The sequence below is a fragment of the Saccoglossus kowalevskii genome, chromosome 10, assembly GCF_978046115.1.
Source record: "Saccoglossus kowalevskii chromosome 10, keSacKowa6.1, whole genome shotgun sequence".
Lineage (NCBI taxonomy): Eukaryota > Metazoa > Hemichordata > Enteropneusta > Harrimaniidae > Saccoglossus > Saccoglossus kowalevskii.
Genome location: NC_140650.1, coordinates 15,813,989 through 15,837,388, shown reverse-complemented (window position 1 = coordinate 15,837,388; position 23,400 = coordinate 15,813,989). Strand labels below are relative to the sequence as shown.

The 23,400-nt window shown below is 34.2% G+C and overlaps 1 protein-coding gene across 1 annotated transcript; it reads left to right on the top strand.

Annotated features, from left to right (window-relative positions):
• Nucleotides 1–2,536: 2,536 nt before the first annotated feature.
• LOC146737889 (uncharacterized) lies at nt 2,537–5,706 on the top strand. The gene is made up of 3 exons (XM_085504595.1): nt 2,537–2,933; nt 3,686–4,847; nt 4,965–5,706. Exons 1-3 carry the CDS (start codon nt 2,537–2,539, stop codon nt 5,704–5,706), a joined length of 2,301 nt encoding a protein of 766 aa, XP_085360721.1.
• The last annotated feature ends 17,694 nt before the right edge of the window (nt 5,707–23,400 follow it).

The following is a 23,400-nucleotide window of genomic DNA, read 5'->3' as shown; positions in this document are numbered from 1 at the left end:
CTGTTAGATTTTCTGAGGAAAGAAGGGACCTGAAGATAGTATTGGTGATATAGTTACTCCGTTAGAGTGGAAAGTGTAACTAATAGAGCCAGCGTCGGCAGCTGTGTACTGCATTGCTATTTGCAGCGGCCTCCTTTCATTTCATTTCATTATGTGAATGTTGTTGTGATAAGGCCAGATTTTTTTTATTCCTTGTTTTTCGAGTTTATAAGGCAATTTTTTTGAGGAGGGCGGAAAAAATCAAATTAATTCTTTTTTTCCATTAGATTTGTGTGTTTCTCAAAGAATTGTAAGTGAGATCATTGATCGGAGAGAAGAATTGAAATAAAATGTTATTCCATGTATAACTTTGTTTATCACATTAATCCATGCAAAGGTCATCTGACTTATAAAACTGGACATTTTTGTGGGTTGCCTAAATTTGCACAAGCGATAACTTTGCGGCTTCAAGGGCGTGAATAATGAAAATAGGTTATGATTAGCAACACACCGCAGGGCTACGACCGCTATTTGATGTCAATTTGCGTGAATATAATTATAACTCGACTCTTCTGCGGCTAATGCGAGTAACTTCTCGCTGCTTTCATAAGGGTTATGCACGTTGACAGAATACTTAGTCCCGTAAACAACATCGATGTATTTCAGGCCGAAGTCCTGGGCTATCGTGATCGGTGCGCTAGTGAGGTGCACCGTTTTGTCTGATTGAGGCGACTGCATCTAAACAATGCGTACAATAGGTCGATCTTCCCACTCCTTAGAACCATCTAGGTTGGCAATGTCGGCAATTGTGGCACAATTTTCAGCATTAATGAAGGATTTATCAGTTTTTGACGACAGAGTTTCACGGTGTGTCACCACAATCCACGCTGCCGCCATGTTCGCCAAGTAGTCTCAAGCAGTAAGCCGAGATTCACTGTCAACCAATGCCCATGAAGTATAGATCTGCGCGAGACTTCGGTACTATGATCATGATACTCCCATGAAAATGCAACTTGGATTTGTTATGCGGCGGGCGGAAAAAAATGAAGATAAAAATACATTTTTTAAGCAATTTTTGCACTTACAAGTCGGTGGGCGCGAGAAATTACGCTGAAATAAAATTTTATTTTTATTTCATTTTCGGCTCCTGTTCATTCGGCGGGTTCGCGAAACAAGGGATAATAAAAGTCTGGCCTAATCGATTTAATTCAAACCTTTGCAGGACCAGATAGGTGAATACTTTTAAAATACAACACTTCCCGTGTAGGAATGATTTCAAAGGTGGTGAAAATAATCAAACCATTTGATTGATAGAAAATTGAAAAATGAATAAAAAAAGTATGGATGTAGTGCATAAATGCAGATTTGATCAAGTGACAATGAGATTGTAAATTTTAATTCTAGAGAGCATGTTTCTCTGAAATTAATGATGTTTTTTGTTCCACTATTTTTTATTTTTCCCAGGTATTTGATTTGCCAGAAGAAACTGCATTAGAGACAGCAATAACACATGGGATTAGAATTGGCAACTTCATTTATGTCAAAGAGGTTTAAAGATATTGTTGTTCGTTTCAGTTCATTGCTGATTTGTTTTGAAGTGTCAATGTGTTTACAATAATTGGGTATTGCATCTACACTTTCAAGAAAGTTGTTAAATGATAAACAATGATAATCAATATTTCTATACATATTTCTGGCGGAAACACTTGAAAAAGTGTTTAGTGAAATCACCTTTGAAAGTATTATAATCACTTTTTATACATGTACCTAGTGGAAACACATTTAAAAATGTATTTCTAGTAAAATCAATTTTAATTATAAATTTTATTTCAACAATGTTTTTTAAACAGTATGTTTTATTGAAAAACTTGAAAGGTTTCCTAAAATTTACAGTGCAGTTGATCCATTTGTAAAGTAATCCGTGACGTAGCTGTGAATCTTAAGTACTGTGAACTAATAGGTTTCAAGAAATGCCTGAAGTTATACAGCTGTTGATTTTAGTTAATTATTATATCAAAACCGGTGCTTCATACGCGTTATAGTGAACGATCTACAGAAACAACAAGAGGTATTTTACCTTTCATTTTATTTCGTTATAGATGCAGTAAAGATGCAGCAACTACTTATAAGAGAACTTATTGAACATTTTGTGAAATTTTCAACACAAGCAAGGACCTAAAGTGCCCGGGGCTCTATCATGGTAGTGACTATCTGCCTTCAAGCAAAAGAGTAACATATGGTATGTCATTGCTCTACAAAAAAAGTACTATAAATACTGCTGTGTAGTGTGACATTATGCGACTGAGAGCATACTTTATAAATGCTGTAACTGAAGACGTATCTTATTATTGGCAAGTTTAGACTACCTTCTATGTTAATATTTATGATAATCCTGGTAAAATTAGTAATGTGAATATTGTATTAATTTTGTTTTTTGCTGATTTTCACCACAGAAATGCTTTTCAGAAGGTATCTATATTACTCACTGTTTGTCCATATTTGTCTGAGCTCATCAGTCACTACTCCACTGCCAGGTATATCAGTGCCAGGCTCAATCATGTGGCTAAAAGAGAGGTGCTTGGTTAATGGTAACTATTTGGATAGCTGCTCAACAAAGAATGGGAGAAGATGCGGACAATTTGAAGGATATTTGAAAGGTAACGGATTGGTATGCAATTGTGACCAAGACTGTATATACTATGGAGACTGCTGTCACGACTATATCAGAATTTGTACTCAAAACGAAACGATTGCATCAACCACAGTAATGAGCAATTCCATGACAAAAATTGAGCCTGAAATAATAGAAGCTGACAATCACCGACCTAAATCAGAATGCATAGCTCATCTTAATAGTGACGAACGTATTGGATGGTGGATGATAACTGAATGTCCAGGTACTTGGTCCGATTCACAAATTCGTGCACTATGTGAAGATAGCCTTAACGTTACAGGTAATGTCCTCATAGTTCCTGTTTTTTCTGAATTTGTTTGTACACAAATATATGGTGAAATAATATGATGGCTTAGAATAAATAACATAATTTTGTGGAAATATAACACACTCTTTTACTTAAATGTAAATGTTTACTATGAATACCAGCCAGGTAACTTACATCGTTTAAGAGGAACAAGGATTTTAAAATTGGGTCTCTCACCTAAATAATTCAAAAATATATTTGAATGAAAATAACTAAATGATATAATAAACTGGCAGAATTTAGGATCTACTCTGCGACTAGAATATATGTATTAGATGTAATGTAAAAAATAATTGATGTCGTGTGTTTAGATCATAAGTTAAACTTCTCATCAATATACACCAGTTTACACAATTGAAACAGGTTGCCTGTTTGCCTGTAATAACGAATGAGAGACAATTATAATAATGATAATTTTAACCAAAACAATAGTCTCACCAGACAGCTTTGCTTTCTGAAATTCTAACAAGAAAATTAACAACGATAACAGGCTTGTCAGCATACAGCTGCAAACATATGCTGGCATGCGATATACAAACTATAAAAAGGTGGCGACTTACTAGTTGTTGGTCATGACCATGTGCAGGATGTTTAGTATTATTGTTTTATTTACACTCGATTCTCTCTGTTTATAAGCAGTTTAAAATATGTTTTTATTATCATATACACTCAAATTTAAGACAAACTGAATCATGTTATTAAATTGTTGTTTCTGTAACTTTTAGATGAAATGCCAATTCATGTAACGTCACTAATAGGAGTGGTGTATAACAACATTTACTGTGCCATTTGCAATGGGGAAGATCATTCAGATTTAGAGTATTGGACAGACTGTTTGAACCAAGAAGAAGATATCCAGATGTGTAACGTGTCTCTCATTCCTCCTGAAAACAGCATTAGAAATATCAGAGCATGTGTTTCATCCTACATTGATTATTGTGACCAATCAAAGTGGAATGGGTCAATGCAGCTTTATCAGAGTGTCGAAAGCAGATGTTTAAATGATGATTTGGCAGTTTACAGCAATTTGAATGATGTTTATAAAAATGCATTTTGCGTTTATTGCAATTCCGGTGAAATTCGTGAATGCAGTATTAGGTATTCACTCGGTAATCGTCATAGTCTAATTGGATTACACTTTGGTTCAGAGGAATATAAAGTTGTCAGTAGGGTCCAGTGTCACCAGGGTATCAAAATTAACCAGATCGGACAGCAGTGTAACGAGATCAAAATAATGTCAAATAGTGAATCCAATCACAGTGTGATACACCTTTCTCTATTATTTGTCGCTTTAGATAATGGTAATCATGTACTTCAATTCTCGCAAACATTACAGACAAACCTCTCTTCATGCATTTATACTTCAATACAAAACTTCAGTATAGATGCAATCAATATTTCCACCATCGCCAATGCAAACGAAATCAAAGTTCACTTAATTATATTCGAATATGATTTACAACAAGGTTTGTGGATTGTTGAGAATACTAAGGTCAATGGCATTAAGTGTGATAGTATTGTGTTAGATTTAAAATCTGTTGAAGGATCAAATCCGTCAATATTTGAACAATTTGCACAGGAATGCTACATAAAACTTGTTTTATTAAAAGATATGTCAAATTATTACACGGTATCTTCTAATGACACTGATATGTATATGTACATTTCATACTGGAAACACTTTTCTTGTGATCTTGAGTATTCAGTTCAACCAAATATTATGAATCAATATTTATGTGTATTTGAGGTGTGCGATAGCCTACAATGCGATAAAGGATTACTGACAACATTACAGTCATTTAATTTTGAAGTCCATCAAGACAAATTAGTATACAGAATGTTATATCTCAACATTGTTGAGAAAGAATTTGTTCTTAGTTCTGACTGGTTAGTTGCCTACATATGTCTTGAAAATAATTACCAACTTGTTTTAGAGTGGTTAACACTCGTATCTTATTTAGTATCTATAGTATCACTTATAGTCTCTATTTTATTGTATTGTAGGTCTCCAGACTTACTAAATTTCCCCCAAAAGACAACTCTTAATTTTATTATCTCTTTATTAGCTGCTCAGACTGTCTTTCTTCTAAGCTGGTTTGTTACGCGAAATGCAATTATATGCATCACTGTAGCGGTCATATCTCATTATGCATGGCTGGTCACGTTTTCATGGATGGGCATCATTGCATTTGATATTTTTCGTATATTTGGAATGTCCTCATTTGCCAATTCTAGTCATGCGACTCACTCTACTTTAGTTCTGTATATTCTTATAGGGTGGTTTGTACCTGCTGTGGTAGTCTCAATTGCAGCTTTTATCGATTTTTGCGAATATACTGAGCTTACTATTGGATATGGGCAGTTCGGAAGTTGTTGGATTTGGAATTGGAATGCTCTGCTTGTATTATTTGTTGCACCAGTCTCACTGGTTCTATTCTTGAACGTTGTGTTCTTCATCACGCCAGTCTACCGCATTAGAAGTTCGATAGTAGAAACCAAACGATATTTTGTGGGACAATCTCATTCATGGAATGGCCAACAAATACGCATGGTGTTGAAAATGTCAATTACATTTGGTTTTACATGGATTTTAGGATTATTAGATACGTTTATTACCTCATATGTGTTGTCATTTATTTTCGCAATTGCGACTGCTTGTCAGGGGCCAGTTATCCTTGCATCGGTTACCTCAAACACCGTTAAAAGAAAAAGAAATTCGACGAAAACTGCTCAGTCAAAACTGTAATAATTTAATTCATATAGATTATGTTGCATATAGATTTAAATCGTTATGTAATAATTGTGTATGCATGCGTTCTCTATCACACAGTTTTGATCTACATATCAGAACACCATTTCAAGATAAATAATAGTAATAATAGTACAGATGAGCGCTGATATTGTCATAAAATGATATATTATAATTGTATTACGATTAAGTAATAGGTATTGTATTTGAAATATAATTCACAAATTCATAATATTTAGGTAACATACGAATGTGTTTTTGAGAATCTCATGCTGGAATTTAACATTTTATTATCTATTTTTTAGTATGTAAATTCTATTTTTATTTCTCTGATACGTACGGTTTGTAATTTATTGTTGCCGGTATTTTATTGTTGTTATTGTGTATATTTATTTGTTCTATTGCTTGGGTAAGAGCTAGGCTTATAACAATGTTGTCGTTTTTTTTCAATGATGAGATGCTAAGTATATTTAATGTTTAAATGTCTCAAGACAAAAAATATTTCTTACAGCATATTGTTTACTGTGGCAACTATAACAATTTTTAATAAATATTATGTAATGTCTGGATACATAGCTTTGCTATTTGGGATGAGTGTGTCAGAATTATTGCACGCTGTAACTAAACCTAAGCCATAATCAGGGCAAAGATTTATGGCCGACAGAGAAAGTTAGGTATGGCGCACAAATACAGCCGTTGTTAATACACATAATATTTCTATTTAATTTATTTATTTTATTTCATATTATTGTCACTGATTTTTTTTAAATAAATTTACCATTTACAAATTAATGTGTTGGACACTATATAATCTTAATATTTTACAATCCATATCCTTATATTTGAATATGTTTCAAGACATTTGAAAAATTTATTTTAGAAGCATAACAATATAACGACTAGATTTGGTGTCACAGTTTGCTCCCAATTCATGTTGGAATATTGCCAGCAATAATTTATAAAGCTTGTTCAGAATACCATTTATTCCCGACATCATACTCAGTGTCTAGTTCTCAGGATCTACAACAGTAAATAAATAAACAGAAATCATTTTGATGCCATGTTTTTATACGACAAAAAACCATATCGCACAGATATTCAACACCGCAATATCGAATTTGAATTTGGACCATACCATTTCAAGCTGCAGGGTGTCTAAACAATTACTCAACAAACAATAAACACGTATACCACCCACCACACAAATTTTAGCCATAATTGAACAACCAAAAAAGCCACAAATATCATTCTGAAAACAACGAGATAGCACATTACGACCAGTCATAACAAACATGAAATCCTCCACCTCCCCCAGTACATCCTACAGCATTAATGGTTCCTATACTCATTTGCATCCATGTACAACAACAACAAGCTTAGCCAATAGATGCACCTGACTCATATATATATATATATATATATATATATATATATATATATATATATATATATATATATATATATATATATATATATATATATATATATATATATATATATTCAGACGAACGTTTAAAATCGTTTCTATCTTCATTGTATGAAGTAATGGCCTTTTAGCACAATCATTACGAACCAGTCCCTGTTTTGAAGAACATATTTGGTTGTGTTACCTCACATTGTAGTGCCAACGGAAATTTCAAAGAAAAGGGAAAATAGATAAAATAGGGACTATGAGGACATTACCTGTAATTGACCAGGTACCTAGACATTCAGTTATCATCAAACATCCAACATGATTAGAATGAGCTATGCATTCTGAGTTAGGTCGGTGATTATCATCTTCTAGTGTTTCAGGTCATTCTTCTGTCGTGGAATTGCTCATTATCGTTGTTGATGCAGTCGTGTAGTTTTGAGTACAAATTCTGATATAGTCGTCTCCTAATATATACAGTCATGGTCACAATTGCATACCAGATACTAGGGAAAGTAACTACTTCAAACTGTCCACATCGTGTCCCATTCTTTATGGAGCTAGTATCTATTCGTCATCACCTAAACACTTGTCTTTCAACAATTTTATTATACCTTGCTCCGATATACCAGACAGTCGAGTCGTGACTGATGAGCTCAGATAAATAAGGAAGAACAATGAGTAAAATATATATTCTCTGAAAACCATTTCTGTGGTCAAATCAACAAAAGAAAATGTACAGTATTTTTACTGATATTACCAAGTTCTTATTCACTATAATCAGGTATAGGAAATCGGAATGGGAAAACTGATTTACTAAAGTTATACAAACTTCAGGCATTTCCGATGAAACGGGGAAGTATTACGTACGGCGCATATAACACAGTTTTAATACAAAAAGAAACCCTTAATAAGGTGGGTGAGCTACATAAATAATGTTAGGTTATTCTTTTTACACGACACAGCTTATGAGTGAAAGTGCCGTGACGATTAGGTATTTTAGAAAGGTTAAAATAATTCTAAATAGCTATGCATCAGTTAGACTGTTTCACGAATAACGACTTTTTAAATAACTAATTCAGCATGGTGTAAATCATTCTTATCATAACAAATCATAACTTAGAGACGTAGTAAAAACCTGCGTGATCTATTAGATCACAGTAGTTTAGGTACACCACCAAGTCACGGTGTTCTGTACGTGTCGATTACCTACACTGGAAATTTTGAAAACACTTCAGAAAATGGATGCATTGGCCCGACTATATGGAAACTAAGTCTAAAATCATGATTTTCAATAAATCTGGCTAAACTATAACAAAACATCAATTTGTACAATATTCCAGTCAAACCATACCTAGTATGTTAGTATGGTTAAATTTATCCCGATCTATTGCAGCGAAATTTGGACGAGCGCCTTCATACTACAAATAAAAGATATTTTTGATAGTGGGCTACCTATTGAACAAATTCATAACAAATTTTGCAAATACATGTTAAGGTAAACTGTAAAGCCAGTATACTTGGCATGTATTTTGAATTAGGTAGACACCCTAATTTACTGACTAGTATATAACAAATGATAAAATATTGGCTAAAAATAAAAACAAACATGAAAACACACTAGTCCATGAAGCATTCAGACTTGGCATTGATATGTATGGTAAAGGTATACTTAATTGGGTATCTGGTTTCAAAAAGTCATGATCCAAATTATAACACCAATCTAATCAACACAATTTGCATTATGCTCAAAAAAAGTATTCGAAAAAAAAGAGTCAAGAACAAATGCATGATGATAATAAAAACAAAAACAAAAAGAATAAGCTGCGCCCATGTAGACTGCTAACGAAGAATTGCCAGTATGAAAATTATCTAACAACAGTAACAAATGGAAAACATTGTTTCAGTGCCAGAGAAAATCATTTAAAAAACTACCAGCTTCCCCTAAATACATAAACAATTTCTTTTTTCATTCTTTTCAATTGTAGCGCTTCCATTTTGTTACTTCATCAGTTTTTCGTCTTTATTGTAATTTTCTTTTTCTGAGTCAATATCCAAATAAGGATACGATTATCAACTAATGGAGAGATGGTGGGACATAGAGCACACTCAGTGTGTGTGTGCAGTTCTGGATGGGTAGAAAGATAATGATCTTTTTAGTGGTGACACGCTGGATAAAAATCTTCTTCAGTTTTGTTTTCTGAAAATGATTCAGGTACATGACTTTGTTTTGTTTTAGCAGCTACATATTGGTTTTAGTGACTCAATGTTGTTAGTGGTGGCTGTGGTGCAATTCTTGAACCACTTGGAGTAGAAAACCAACAACAAATGGTGTTATCACCCAACTATTGTTTCCTGGGCAGATGATTGATGAAGAGTGGGGGGTTGCCGGCTTACTTAAACAGTATATTAGATACATGGACTACACAACACTGAGCAACATTTTGAGATATTGTACAAGATATAACTGCATTTAGAACGTACTTTGGCTGTTATGACCATATCGATATTGTGTCTTAGAATATAAATTATAGTCGAAACAAATGACAAAGAAGGCTTAATTTGGTTGTGTATTTATTGCCTGGTTTATTATATTCGCCAGCCAAGGACCATTTATCCGGCCGAAGCCTCAACAGGCAGATTTCACCATGATTTACTGTATGTCGCACGCCCTCAATCGATTATAAGATTCCCTTGGGCTCATTTGCATTACCCAATCAGAACACATGATAGAAACCACACATTACTTGATAAAATTAGAATCTTGGAATATAGAAATCAACGTGTTGTTTTTGCTCTGTGAACGAGCTTGCTGCCCATCAAAAAAAGGCGCTAAGTGCTGTATCTCAGGGCACTTATGCGTTTGATGGGAAACATAACGAAACCGGATCGATATGTTATCAGTTTACTAAAACACAGTTTGCACAAATATTCAGACATTCCACCGTCTTCATTCACTTGCCCACAAACAATTTTCAACGTTGAAAAAATAAAATTTGGAAATCTGTCAACGAATATAAACATTGTATACACTTTCATTCATAAATTATTATGTCATATGACCTTTCCCACATACATATTCCCATGTTATCCCCTCACAATTGATTATTTCTATGACGGAAACGTGAAGTTATGGATTGACTTTAGTGAGTGCGTGCGTGCACATCAATTTGTTTCACGATCTGATTCAAGATGGCCGAATAGTAGACATTTTTGTGCTGAGCAATCATCGAAATTAAGCAATAGACATAGCTTGTCATATGATTGTAAGTTATATACGTCAATCTGTCTAAATGAGTATGATAATAAAATAAACGGTCTATAATTCGTCTTTGGCAAATTTATTCAGGAATATAAATTCACTAGACAGTGCTCCCTTAATGTAGATCGACACCTTGCTGGCGTAATTATGGCGCGTGTTTTTTTGTCTTTTAACCATTTGTGTTAGGTTCAAGAAATGGGTAACTGTGACGTAAATTTTGATCAAAACCCGTGATAGTATGTATCGCGTGATCTCTTGATAGTATCGCGTGATCTCGTGATATTGTCGCGTTATATTGTCTCGTGATCTCGTGAGTGTCTCGTGACCTCGTGAGTGTCTAGTGATAGTGTATCGTGATCTCGTGATAGTGTATCCTGATAATATCTCGTGATTTCGTGATAATATCTCGTGATAATAATTTTTTCCCTGATGTGATATGGTTCTAACAGACTTTCGTAAACATGAAAACTAATATTGAACATTAATTTATGTTGCTACATCTGTTGTCAAATACTTTTCTTAATCGACAGTTTTTTCACGACGAACACTAGTATAGGTTACGTGTTCGAGTGACTGGTAACTTGTGTCGTGTTCAAGCTCATTTAACTATTGTAGTATAATATAAGGAGCATATGAACAGGTGGCATGCTCCTTAAAAAGCAGCAACAATTGCCTTTCAGAATTTCTAAAGGAATACATACGGGTGCCGGAGTCTATCATAAATATACTTGAAGTTATGGTGCTATTATTACCCCTTTCTGTCGCCCTCCGTGCTGCTCTGCAGTATACTGCCATAGAGGGCGCGATTTCACATTGGTTCGATTTCCATTTGTGTGAACGTATTTCAAAAGTTATTGTTTATTTATTCTAAAAGTGTAACATATACAAACCAAAAACCATTTATTCTGTTTACGCGTTAGCTCACATACATGTAATAGCAAATTCTTTGTGTTGTGCCAACATTTTAGGGATGTATTTATCTATATGTAAAAATTGTATGTATATGTAATTTTTTTGACTAAGATATTTATACACAATTATATAATCAAGTGAACATCTATGGTACATCTAAGAATTGTGAAAAAATGTACTATCAAAACGAAAATGTATTGACCCAACCATTATGTGGTGACCAATCAGCAATTAAACCTTTCAGAGTTTCCTTAAACGTTCCATTTATGCTGTGTGAGGGCGTTGCAAATACTTCATTATCGTCTGTTCGGAGTTCGTGAACCGTAGCGTCATACAATTGATGTATGTGAATTAACTGACTCCATTGATTGAACTCGTACATATGACAAATTTTGCATAGAATTGTACAATTTGAAAAATATCACAAAACATTGAAGTATTGTTTTAACGGGCATTGATAGTTCAATCTAAAAATTAACATGTTTCAGTACGTAGCCATGACTCTACATGAATGTTTCCCGGGCTGCGGACAGAGTGATTTTCCAACACACTGAATTGCATTTAATCACTGTTTATTAAATAACGTATTCTATTACATAAGTGGTACAGTTTGTACATGAAAATTCTCATCAAAACGTGCAAGAAATACCTTTCCACACACTGAAGGGGAAAACGTATTTTAATCCCCGCATTCAAGAAGATTGATTTGATTGTGAGGCCAGCTAATTGTTGAAACATCGCATGGTATAGATCAGGTCGCAAATGTTTAATTTTTATGCGTGATAATGCAAAACTATGCTATTTACTGAGAAGGATATTTAATTCCGTCTTATAATGGTAAAAAGTGGGGTTATACAAACTGCATAAAAAAAATAAGTGAAAACACAGGAATTCAAAATTTTAGGAACAATAATCGATGGACATTTCGAAAACGTGTGGACATATGTCTGTAATCTTAGTGTTAATTTTTAACAGTCGCTGATCAGGTATCTATGACAAGGTTTGCGTCCTGACATTGGTGGATCAGCAGTGGAGGCCACTGTCTCACTGAACTTGCTACAAATTGTCGGAATTGTAAGTATATGGTAGTATCAGTTTCTGTTTGTTCATATTGACGTTTGTATTTTATAGAACGTTCATGGGATTAAATCTCCTCATGCTAGTAGCAGTTTGTTGTTTGTAACATTTTTTTCATGTTGGAATACAACATCATGATCAAATGATTGGATGTTTTTTGTGAAAACGCATTTTAGCTGATATAATAGTTTCAGTTTCGCATTTAGTTGCATCATGTAGATTTATTTTATTGGAGCTGAATGCCAACACATTATTAAGCGTCTTAGCAACAATCATACTAACATAACATTGTCTTTAAATGTTCTATGATACAGGTACAGCCTAATATGCAGGAATAACTTTATTGCTCAGATACTCCATACAAGTACTAAACTAAAGTCTCTTGGCCTGCGTACCGTGGTGACGCTATGCTTTCAACCGATTATGAACATAGGTTTTGTCGTTTGTCTACAGTGTTAGCTAGTGCTATGAACACTAATGCATTGGACGCCATTACACGACTAAGAGAGCTACGTTTTATAATTGTGTTACCTTACTAATACAAAGATATGGTCTTCTGTAAAGAGAATAATATTATAATTTATACATTAGTGTTTTGTTGCATCCACTTCAAAATGGTTTTCTAGGAAAATCTATAATATTAATCAGTGTAGTTCTGCCCATGTCTCGGCTTATCAGCATTCAGTGCCAGACACAATACAATGCCCAAAACACAACTGCTTAGATCCACCCATGTGCACAATGTCCAGTTAAAACTAAATGTGTGCGTCGCTGTCACTGCAGTGTCAAACTTATTATTAACACACATATCGAGCAGCATGGTAGACTTCTGTATACTAGAAATATTTTCATCGTATTTATATATTTACCTGTCAAAAACACTACTATCTTGTTTTAAATCAATTAAGAGAAGCTTTATTTGTGCACCATACTAAACTTTCTCTGTCGCCCATAAATCTTTGACCTTATTATGGCTTAGGTAAAGCAATAATTCTGACACACACACACTCATCTCAAATAGTAAAGCTGTACAACCAGGCATTTACATAATATTTATTAACAATTTATAAATTGAAAATGACGTCATTCGAAAATGACGATTACTTCGTTATACGCCTAGCTGAAAGCAAATAAATTATCCAAGGAATGGAACAAATAAATATACACAATAACAACAATTAAATACCGGAACCGATAAATTACAAGCCGTACAGGTGAAATTACATGTTGAAGACAATCAAATCAAAATCAGAAAAAGTCAAATTACATTTTACATACTATTATTTCATACACAAAAATTGAAATGTTAAATTCCAACATGAATGAAGATGTGATTGGAGATTCACCAAAAACACATATAAAAAATAATGTCTATGCTATTTCAGTTGCTACTGTTCAGGATAAATACATTCTCTGATACACAGTCATAAAAACAAATTCAATATAGATTACAAAGTAAAGTAACACCTTAATTGTATGAATTTGTGATTTAGCACAATACCTATTCACATCATAACATAATTATAATATATACTTTTATGACAATATAAACTCTCATCTATTTATTTAACGAGTAATAATTTACTATTATTTATCTTGAAATTGTGTTCTTCTCATGTAGACCGAAACTATGAGAACGCCATTTCATGTAACGATTTGAATCTATATGCAACATAATCTATATCTATTCAATATTACAGTTTTGACTGTACAATTTTCGTCGAATTTCTTTTTCCTTTTATGGTGTTTGAGGTGGTCGATGCAAGCATAACTGGCCCTTGACAAGCACTGGCAATCGCAAAAATAAATGACAACACATATGAGGTAATAAAAGTTTCTAATAATCCTAAAATCCATGTGAAACCAAATGTAATTGACATTTTGAACACCATGCAAATCTGTTGGCCATTCCATGAATGAGATTGTCCCACAAAATATCGTTTGGTTTCTAATATCGAACTTCTAATGCGGTAGACTGACGTTGTGAAGAACATAACGTTCAACAATAGAACCAGTGAGACTGGTGCAACAAAAAATACAAGTAGAGCATTCCGATTCCCAATCCAACAACTTCCGAACTGCCCATATCCAATAGTAAGCTCAGTATATTCGCAAAAATCGATAAAAGCTGCAACTGAGACTACCACAGCAGGTACAAACCACCCTATAAGAATATACCGAACTAAAGTAGAGTGAGTCGCATGACTAGAATTAGCAAATGAGGACATTCCAAATGTACGAAAAATATCAAATGCAATGATGCCCATCCATGAAAACGTGACCAACCATGCATAATGAGATATGACCGCTACAGTGATGCATATAATTGCATTTCGTGTAACAAACCAGCTCACAACAAAAACAGTCTGAGCAGCTAATAAAGAGATAATAAAATTAAGAGTTATCTTTTGGGGGAAATTTAATAAGTCTGGAGACCTACAATACAATACAATAGAGACTATAAGTGATACTATAGATACTAAATAAGATACGAGTGTTAACCACTCTAAAACAAGTTGGTAATTATTTTCAAGACATATGTAGGCAACTAACCAGTCAGAACTAAGAACAAATTCTTTCTCAACAATGTTGAGATATAACAATCTGTATACTAATTTGTCATGATGGACTTCAAAATTAAATGACTGTAATGTTGTCAGTAATCCTTTATCGCATTGTAGGCTATCACATACCTCAAATACACATATATAATGATTCATATTATTTGATTGATCTGAATACTCAACATCACAAGAAAAGTGTTTCCAGTATGAAATGTACATATACATAACAGTGTCATTAGAAGATGCAGTGTAATAATTTGACATATCTTTTAATAAAACAAGTTTAATGTAGCATTTCTGTGCAAATTGTTCAAATATTGACGGATTTTAACCTTCAACAGTATTTAAATCGAACACAATACTATCACACTTAATGCCATTGACCTTAATTTTCTCAACAATCCACAAACCTTGTAGTAAATCATATTCGAATATAATTAAGTGAACTTTGATTTCGTTTGCATTGGCGATGATGGAGATATTGATTGCATCAATACTGAAGTTTTGTATTGAAGTATAAATGCATGAAGAGAGGTTTGTCTGTATTGTTTGCGAGAGTTGAAGTACAGGATTACCATTATCTAAAGCGGCAAATGATAGAGAAAGGTGTATCACACTGTCATTGGATTCACTATTTGACATTATTTTGATCTCGTTACATTGCTGTCCAATCTGGTTAATTTTGATACCCTGGTGACACTGGACCCTACTGACAACTTTATATTCCTCTGAACCAAAGAGCAATCCATTTGGTCCATGACGATTACCGATTGGATACCTAATACCGCATTCACGAATTTCACCAGAATTGCAATAAACGCAAAATGCATTTTTATAAACATCAAAAACATTGCTGTAAACTGCCAAATCATCATTTAAGCATCTGCTTTCGACACTTTGATAAAGTTGCATTGACCCATTCCACTTTGATTGGTCACAATAATCAATGTAGGATGAAACACATGCTCTGATATTTCTGATGCTGTTTTTAGGAGGAATGAGAGACACGTTACACATGTGGATATCTTCCTCTGTGTTCAAACAGTCTGTCCAATACTCTAAATCTGAATGATCTTCCCCATTGCAAATGGCACAGTAAATGTTGTTATACACCACTCCTATTAGTGACGTCACATGAATTGGCATTTCATCTAAAAGTTTCAGAAACAACAATATAATAACATGATTCAGTTTGTCTGAAAATTGATTGTATATGATAATAAAAACAAATTTAAACTGCCTATAAACAGTGAGAATCAAGTGTAAATGAAACAATAATACTAAACATCCTTTATATGGTAATAAACAACAACTAGTAACTCCCTCAAATCGTCACCTTTTCATAGTTTGTATATCGTTGTTAATTTTCTTATTAGAATTTCAGAAAGCAAAGCTGTCTGGTGAGCCTATTGTTTTGGTTAAAATTATCATTATTATAATTGTCTCTCATTCGTTATTACAGTAAATAAACAGGCAACCTGTTTTAATTATGTAAACTGGTGTATATTGATGAGAAGTTTAACCCACGACATCAATTACATCAATTTTTACATCACATCTAATACATACATCCTTGTCGCAGAGTAGATTCTAAATTCTGCCAGATTATTATATCACTTAGTTATTTTCATTCAAATATATTTTTGAATTATTTATGTGAGAGACCCAATTTTAAAATCCTTGTTCCTCTTAAACGATGTAAGTTACCTGGCTGGTATTCATAGTAAACATTTACATTTATGTAATAAATGTGTTATATTTTCCCCAAAATAAGTTATTGATTCTAAGCCATCATATTATTTCACCATATATTTGTGTACAAACAAATTCAGAAAAAACAGGAACTATGAGTACATTACCTGTAACGTTAAGGTTATCTTCACATAGTGCACGAATTTGTGAATCGGACCAGGTACCTGGACATTCAGTTATCATCCACCATCCAACACGACGATTAGGATGAGCTATGCATTCTGATTTAGGTCGGCGATTATCGGCTTCTGTTATTCCAGGACCATTTCCTGTCATGGAATTGCTCATTACTGTGGTTGATGCAATCGTTTCGTTTTGAGTACAAATTCTGATATAGTCGTGGCAGCAGTCTCCATAGTATATACAGTTTTGGTCACAATTGCATACCAGTCTACCTTTTGAATATACTTCAAATTGTTCGCATCTTCTCCCATCCTTTGTGGAGCAGCTATCCAAATAGTTACCATCAAACAAGCACCTCTCTTTTAGCCACTTGATTGAGCCTGGCACTGATATACCTGGCAGTGGAGTAGTGACTGATGAGCTCAGACAAATAGGGACAAACAGTGAGTAATATAGATACCTTCTGAAAAGCATTTCTGTGGTGAAAATCAGCAAAAAAGCAAATTAATTCAATATTCACATTATTTATTTTACCAGGACCATCATAAATATTAACATAGAAGGTAGTGTAAACTTGCCAATAATAAGATATGTCTTCAGTTACAGCATTTATAAAGTATGCTCTCAGTCGCATAATGTCACACTACACAGCAGTGTTTATAGTACTTTTTTGTAGAGCAATGACATAACATATGTTAATCTTTTGCTTGAAGGCAGATACGTCACTACGATATTAGAACCACGGGCACTTTAGGTCATTGCTGGTGTTGATAGTTTCACAAAATTTTCAATAAGTTCTCTTATAAGTAGTTGCTGCATCTTTACTGTACTATAACGAAATAAAATGACAGGTAAAATACCTCTTGTTGTTTCTGTAGATCGTTCACTATAATGCGTATGAAACACCGGCTTTGATAAAATAATAAACTAAAATCAACAGCTGTATAACTTTAGGCATTTCTTGGAAAACAGTGAAACCTATTAGTTCACAGTAGTTAAGATTCACAACTACGTCACGGTTTACTTTACATATGGATCTCCTGCACTGTAAATTTTAGGAAACCTTTCAAGTTTTCAATATAACACACTGTTTAAAAAACATTGTTTAAGGATGTAGTAAACTTTGGTGGTAATTTTTTTCTTCATTTTTGTTTCTTTCATTAAATGGTGACTTATACCTATAGGTAGCCATACGACCTTGTTTTTTTTATTAAATCACGTTTTTATTTCAAGAAAAAACGGCTTTACAATTAACGGAAACCCCGGGAATGTGCACTTCGGCTAAGCCCCCCCCCCTGAGCCAAAACAATAACATTTTTAATTAGCTTAATCCCGCAAATAAACATCGAGTGTACGCTGCCGGTCAAATGACCGGATACACTTACTCGTTGCTGATAGTTCATCGCATCGCTTTTCTCTACTATATATTACTGTTCATTTATTTTGTTTTGACCAAGTTTATTTTGAAAAAAATGGCACAGGGAAAATATTGGAAAAAGAGTGTTCCAATGACAGGCGAAACCTGCAAATTTCTGAATAGCAGAAACCGTATTTTTTTACTACGAAACACAGTTCATCAACGAATTAAAGTCGGACGAGTCGATAACAGACAAGTTGAGTGAAAACCAAAGTGATATCTGCTCCACCGCACTGGAGACTGAAGACACCACCGTAACTACCTCGAATGTGTCACCACTATACTGTCACTGGAGGCTGACGACACAACATCAACATACAGGATGAGCATGATGTCGAAACGAAAAATATCGCCAGCGAAGTCTGCAGTATCTGGTAACGCTTGCGGTGAAGCGAATAACACGAGACTCGTCGACCTGGATATATTAATTTCGAATCTGGCTGACCACTGTAAATGTTCTCGGTGTAAAAAGGGAAAAATAAATATCCATGAATCTTGTTATGGCTGGGAATCTCACTTTAGTCTCCGGTGCACATGCGACCTTTCGAACATAGCACATGCACGTGTATTGGCTAAGAACTTACGAGGTAGTCAAAATAGACTAATCAGGTCCATTGTGTCATGTGGGACGGCAGACTGACTTTCAAATTTCAGTGACGCATCGGTGGTGTATAGACAAAGCAGTTAGTTACACGTACATTCTTAGCTATTGGAAATGAAATCTGTTTTATGCTGGTAATAATTTTATAACAATCGTACTTCAAGTCGACAAAACTAAACTAAACGAGACTCCGATTGTAACGAGTTATAGAGCAAAAACGACGACCTGTAATTCACGGCAGTACTGTCGGCAAGCTTGACTGACTTGCTTCCAAGCGGATTCGGTCAGCAAATAGTAGGCCCCTTTTTTACTTCAATTACGATTTTTAATTGATATTCAACAACAAAAGTGTCATTGCCGATATTTAGTAAAAAATAAAAAGCGTAGCTTTACCGAGTACTCGCATCTCATTATGTAGTTCTGCTCTGATGACATTTTCGCTTGGTTCAGATGCCGTGGCTTACGAGAAAGTTGCGAGAAAGAGCGTTAGACACGACAGTGTTCAAGTTTAACGGTCACATACCACGTTTTGTACATAAACAATTGCCAAGTTTGTTGTGATATGGTATAACACTCGAAACTAAGCTTGTCAAGCAAATACATTTAAATTGATAACGGGATTACACTGTTTATTCAAGGGCGGCCATACTTAGTTTTCACGTTGCTTTTTTCAAATTATCGATTTTTCATAACTTTATCGGCCATGTACCAAACGGGTTGTTTTGATTTTCATAAAACCAACACAATAGCTATCTTAAACATCAAAAAATAACTGAATACGATGCGCTGAACAGAAAATATTCTCTCGACTGTGCTACTTTTGGTTTTTGAGTCTTTTCAGCCATTTGAAACGTAACGTGTCTAAAACCACAAAAATCACGATTACGCGAACAGTTCTTGTCCGATTTTATTGATTTTTTCAGAGATTGAACTTAAGAGAAAACAAAATGTAAAATAGTTTTCAAGTATCAGTGATATTTCATTGCCAATTGACCTGTGAAAAGAGAGCACTCTAATTTATTACAGAATTCTTCTCAACCACTTTGTAAAAGAACCAAACAATTCAGAAACTATTTCTTTTACATTATTGTTAAGAACATTGTAGTCTTCCTTTTCTCATAAAAATATGTTGGCTAACTGTTTTCGTTTTCTAGTAAAAATAGCAGAACAATCGATTTTGTTTATTTAGCAGTCACGTGACGTAATTAATGTTGACATAAGTGTTATCATATTTTTGGATAGTGTTGCAAGGGCTACAATAACATGTAAAAATTGTTAGTCATTAACCATTATTATTATTTTTATCAAGCTTTTTCTGTTTTGCCCAACGAAAGTCTACTACATCCTTAAATGAAATTAATAATTAAAAGTGATTTTACTAGAAATACATTTTTAAACGTGTTTCCACTAGGTACCTGTATAAAAAGTGATTATAATACTTTCAAAGGTGATTTCACTAAACACTTTTTCAAGTGTTTCCGCCAGAAATATGTATAGAAATAGTGTTTCTCATTGTTTATCATTTGAAAAGTGCTTTAGCGCAAAACACAATGTGAATATTGACAATGCTTGTAGCAGAGGCACATTTTGAAATGTATTTCTACTGATAAAATGTTACAAATATAGTTGTCATTTTGAAAAGTATTAATGAGCAAAATATATTAAATGATGCGTTTCATGATCAGACACTTTGCACTATTGTACAGTAATCATAACATACGATAAACATATCACATAATCAAGTAATTATTTAAAACATTAATCAAGTACAAACATGTGTAATGATATCAATCGTATGAAGAACTGTTCTCTGCTTGTGTGCAGCTGAATAAATGTGTTTATTGAAAATCAACACTTTCGTGAAAGTGTAGATACAATACCCAATTATTATAAACACATTGACACTTCAAAACAAATCAGCAATGAACTGAAACGAACAAAAATATCTTTAAACCCCTTTGACATAAATGAAGTTGCCAATTCTAATCCCATGTGTTATTGCTGTCTCCAATGCAGTTTCTCCTGGCAAATCAAATACCTGGCAAAAAATAAAAAAATACTGGAACAAAAAAAATCATTAATTTCAGAGAAACATGCTCTCTAGAATTAAAATTTACAATCTCATTCTCACTTGGTCAAATCTGCATTTATGCACTACATCCATACCATTTTATTCGTTTTTCACTTTTCTATCAATCAAATGGTTAGTTTATTTTCACCACCTACTTTGAAATCACCCCAACACGGGAAGTGTGGTATTTTAAAAGTATTTACCTATCTGGTCTAGCAAAGGCTTGAATTAAATCAGTTAGGCCAGACTTTTTTATCCCTTGTTTTGCGAACCCGCCGTGTGAAAGAGGAGCCGAAAATGAAATAAAAATAAAATTTTATTTCAGCGTAATTTGTCGGCAGCCTGGTTTGTGGTGACACGCCGTGAAACTCTGTTGTCAAAAACTGAGAAATCCCTCATTAATGCTGAAAATTGTGCCGCAATTACAGACATTGTCAACCTAGATGTTCCTAAGGAGTGGAAAGATCGACCTATTGTACGCATTGATGGGCTGCAGTCGCCTCAATCTGACAAAACGGTGCTCGCCACTAGCGCACCGATCACGATAGCCCAGGACTTCGGCATGAAATACATCGATGTTGTTTACGGGACTAAGTATTCTGTCAACGTACATAGCCCTGATGAACAGGAGCCAACCGCCCTGGATTTTCTTATGAAAGCAGCGAAAAGTTACTCGCATTAGCCACAGAAGAGGCGAGTTTTAATTATATTCACGCAAATTGACATCAAATAGCGGTAGCCCTGCGGTGTGTCGCTAAGCAACAATATACTTTCATTATTCACGCCCTTGAAGCCGCAAAGTTGTCGCCTGTGCATATGTGGGTTAGACTTTTTATTCAGTTGGTGGAAACACTCTAATCAAGCTTGTGTACTTTGAGTACGCATACATTATACTATTTTAAATTTCAAAAATCTATTTGTAAAACTGGATATTCGAGTGAGTGGTTGTAATTTTAATGACAAAACATTTCAGTGTGAAATTCACAAGAACTGCTAATTTGGGGTTTTCTTGCAGATTTAGGCAACCCACAGAAATGTCCAGTTATACAAGTCAGATGAGCTTTGCATGGATTAATGTGAGAAACAAGGTTATACATGGAATAACATTGTATTTCCTTTCTTCTCTCCGATCAATGATCTCACTTACAATTCTTTGAGAAACACACAAATCTAATGGAAAAAAAGAATTAATTTTATTTGTTTCCGTCCTCCTCCAAAAAATGCCTCATAAAAACTCGAGAAACAAGGAATAAAAAATGTCTGGCCTTGTCATAACAACATTCCTATAATGAAATGAAATGAAAGGAGGCCGCTGCAAATAGCAATGCAGTATACAGTTACCGACGCTGGCTCTATTAGTTACACTTTCTACTTTAAGTAACTATATCACCAGTACTACCTTCAGGTCCCTTCTTTCCTCAGAAAATCTAACAGAAATCATTCGGCTCAAGTTGTTATTGCTTCTTTAACGAATATATGTTGAATGAGTGTGCAGACGTCACAAGTTACCAGTTAGATCAACACGCAACATCTAAAATGTTTGCAAAGAAGTAGCAAACTAAATTACTGTTTAATATTTGTAATCATATTGTATTTATTTTATTAATGACATTTCTAATAACATTTAAATGATTGTGTATTATTAGATACTTTAAGTTATGTGAAAATTTGCACAGTTGTGTGATAATTACTATATTAAATGGAATTCAACCCTGATGCTCCGCCAATATAATAATAGCTATGAAGAAAATGAATCTAATGATTAGAGCACAGGAACAGGTAATTAACGCCAGCCGAGTGCTGCATCCTTTGGCTAACTATCTCGAGCAATTATAACAACACCGTGCGTGTTTAATTCCATCGGTTATTAAACTTGTGACAGGTTCATGGTATGCACACCCGCAAAATATGTGAGTATATAAAGCAGACAATAATATAATCAATAAATTTATCGCTACATGTACAGTATACTTGCTGACAATGATGAGGTGTTTGGGCATGTTTTCCTAATAACTATGCTGTATACAATCGATAATAAGCAGTGTGTATATTATAGATACATACCAATATGAACATTTGTGCTTACAACTCTTCGAAGGGGGATTTAGGATTATAACACGATCTAAATCTGACTTTAAGCATATAAACGTTCCATTGTTGTTAGTGCCAAACCCCTTTATTGAGTACAACAACAACTATTTTGTTGGTGTTTGTGAGCTCTTGCGTGATTGGTCAATGCATGGACAGTTCTTCCACTTCTGTGTTTTACTCCCTGTTTAACTCCGGGGTTACTTCTAACCGCCACCCTCTTGACTGGAGATCTGTGTTGAAAAAAAAATAAACGTGCATTTTAATAGTAAAAATACATTTTCAAAAATCCAAATAATCACAACCTAACCGAAGTTCATTTTCTATTCTTACCCACAAGCCACACCCAGACCATTCATCAAAACGAGTGGTCTGGGGTATACTAGTACTCTGACCTATGCCGAGGACTTCCT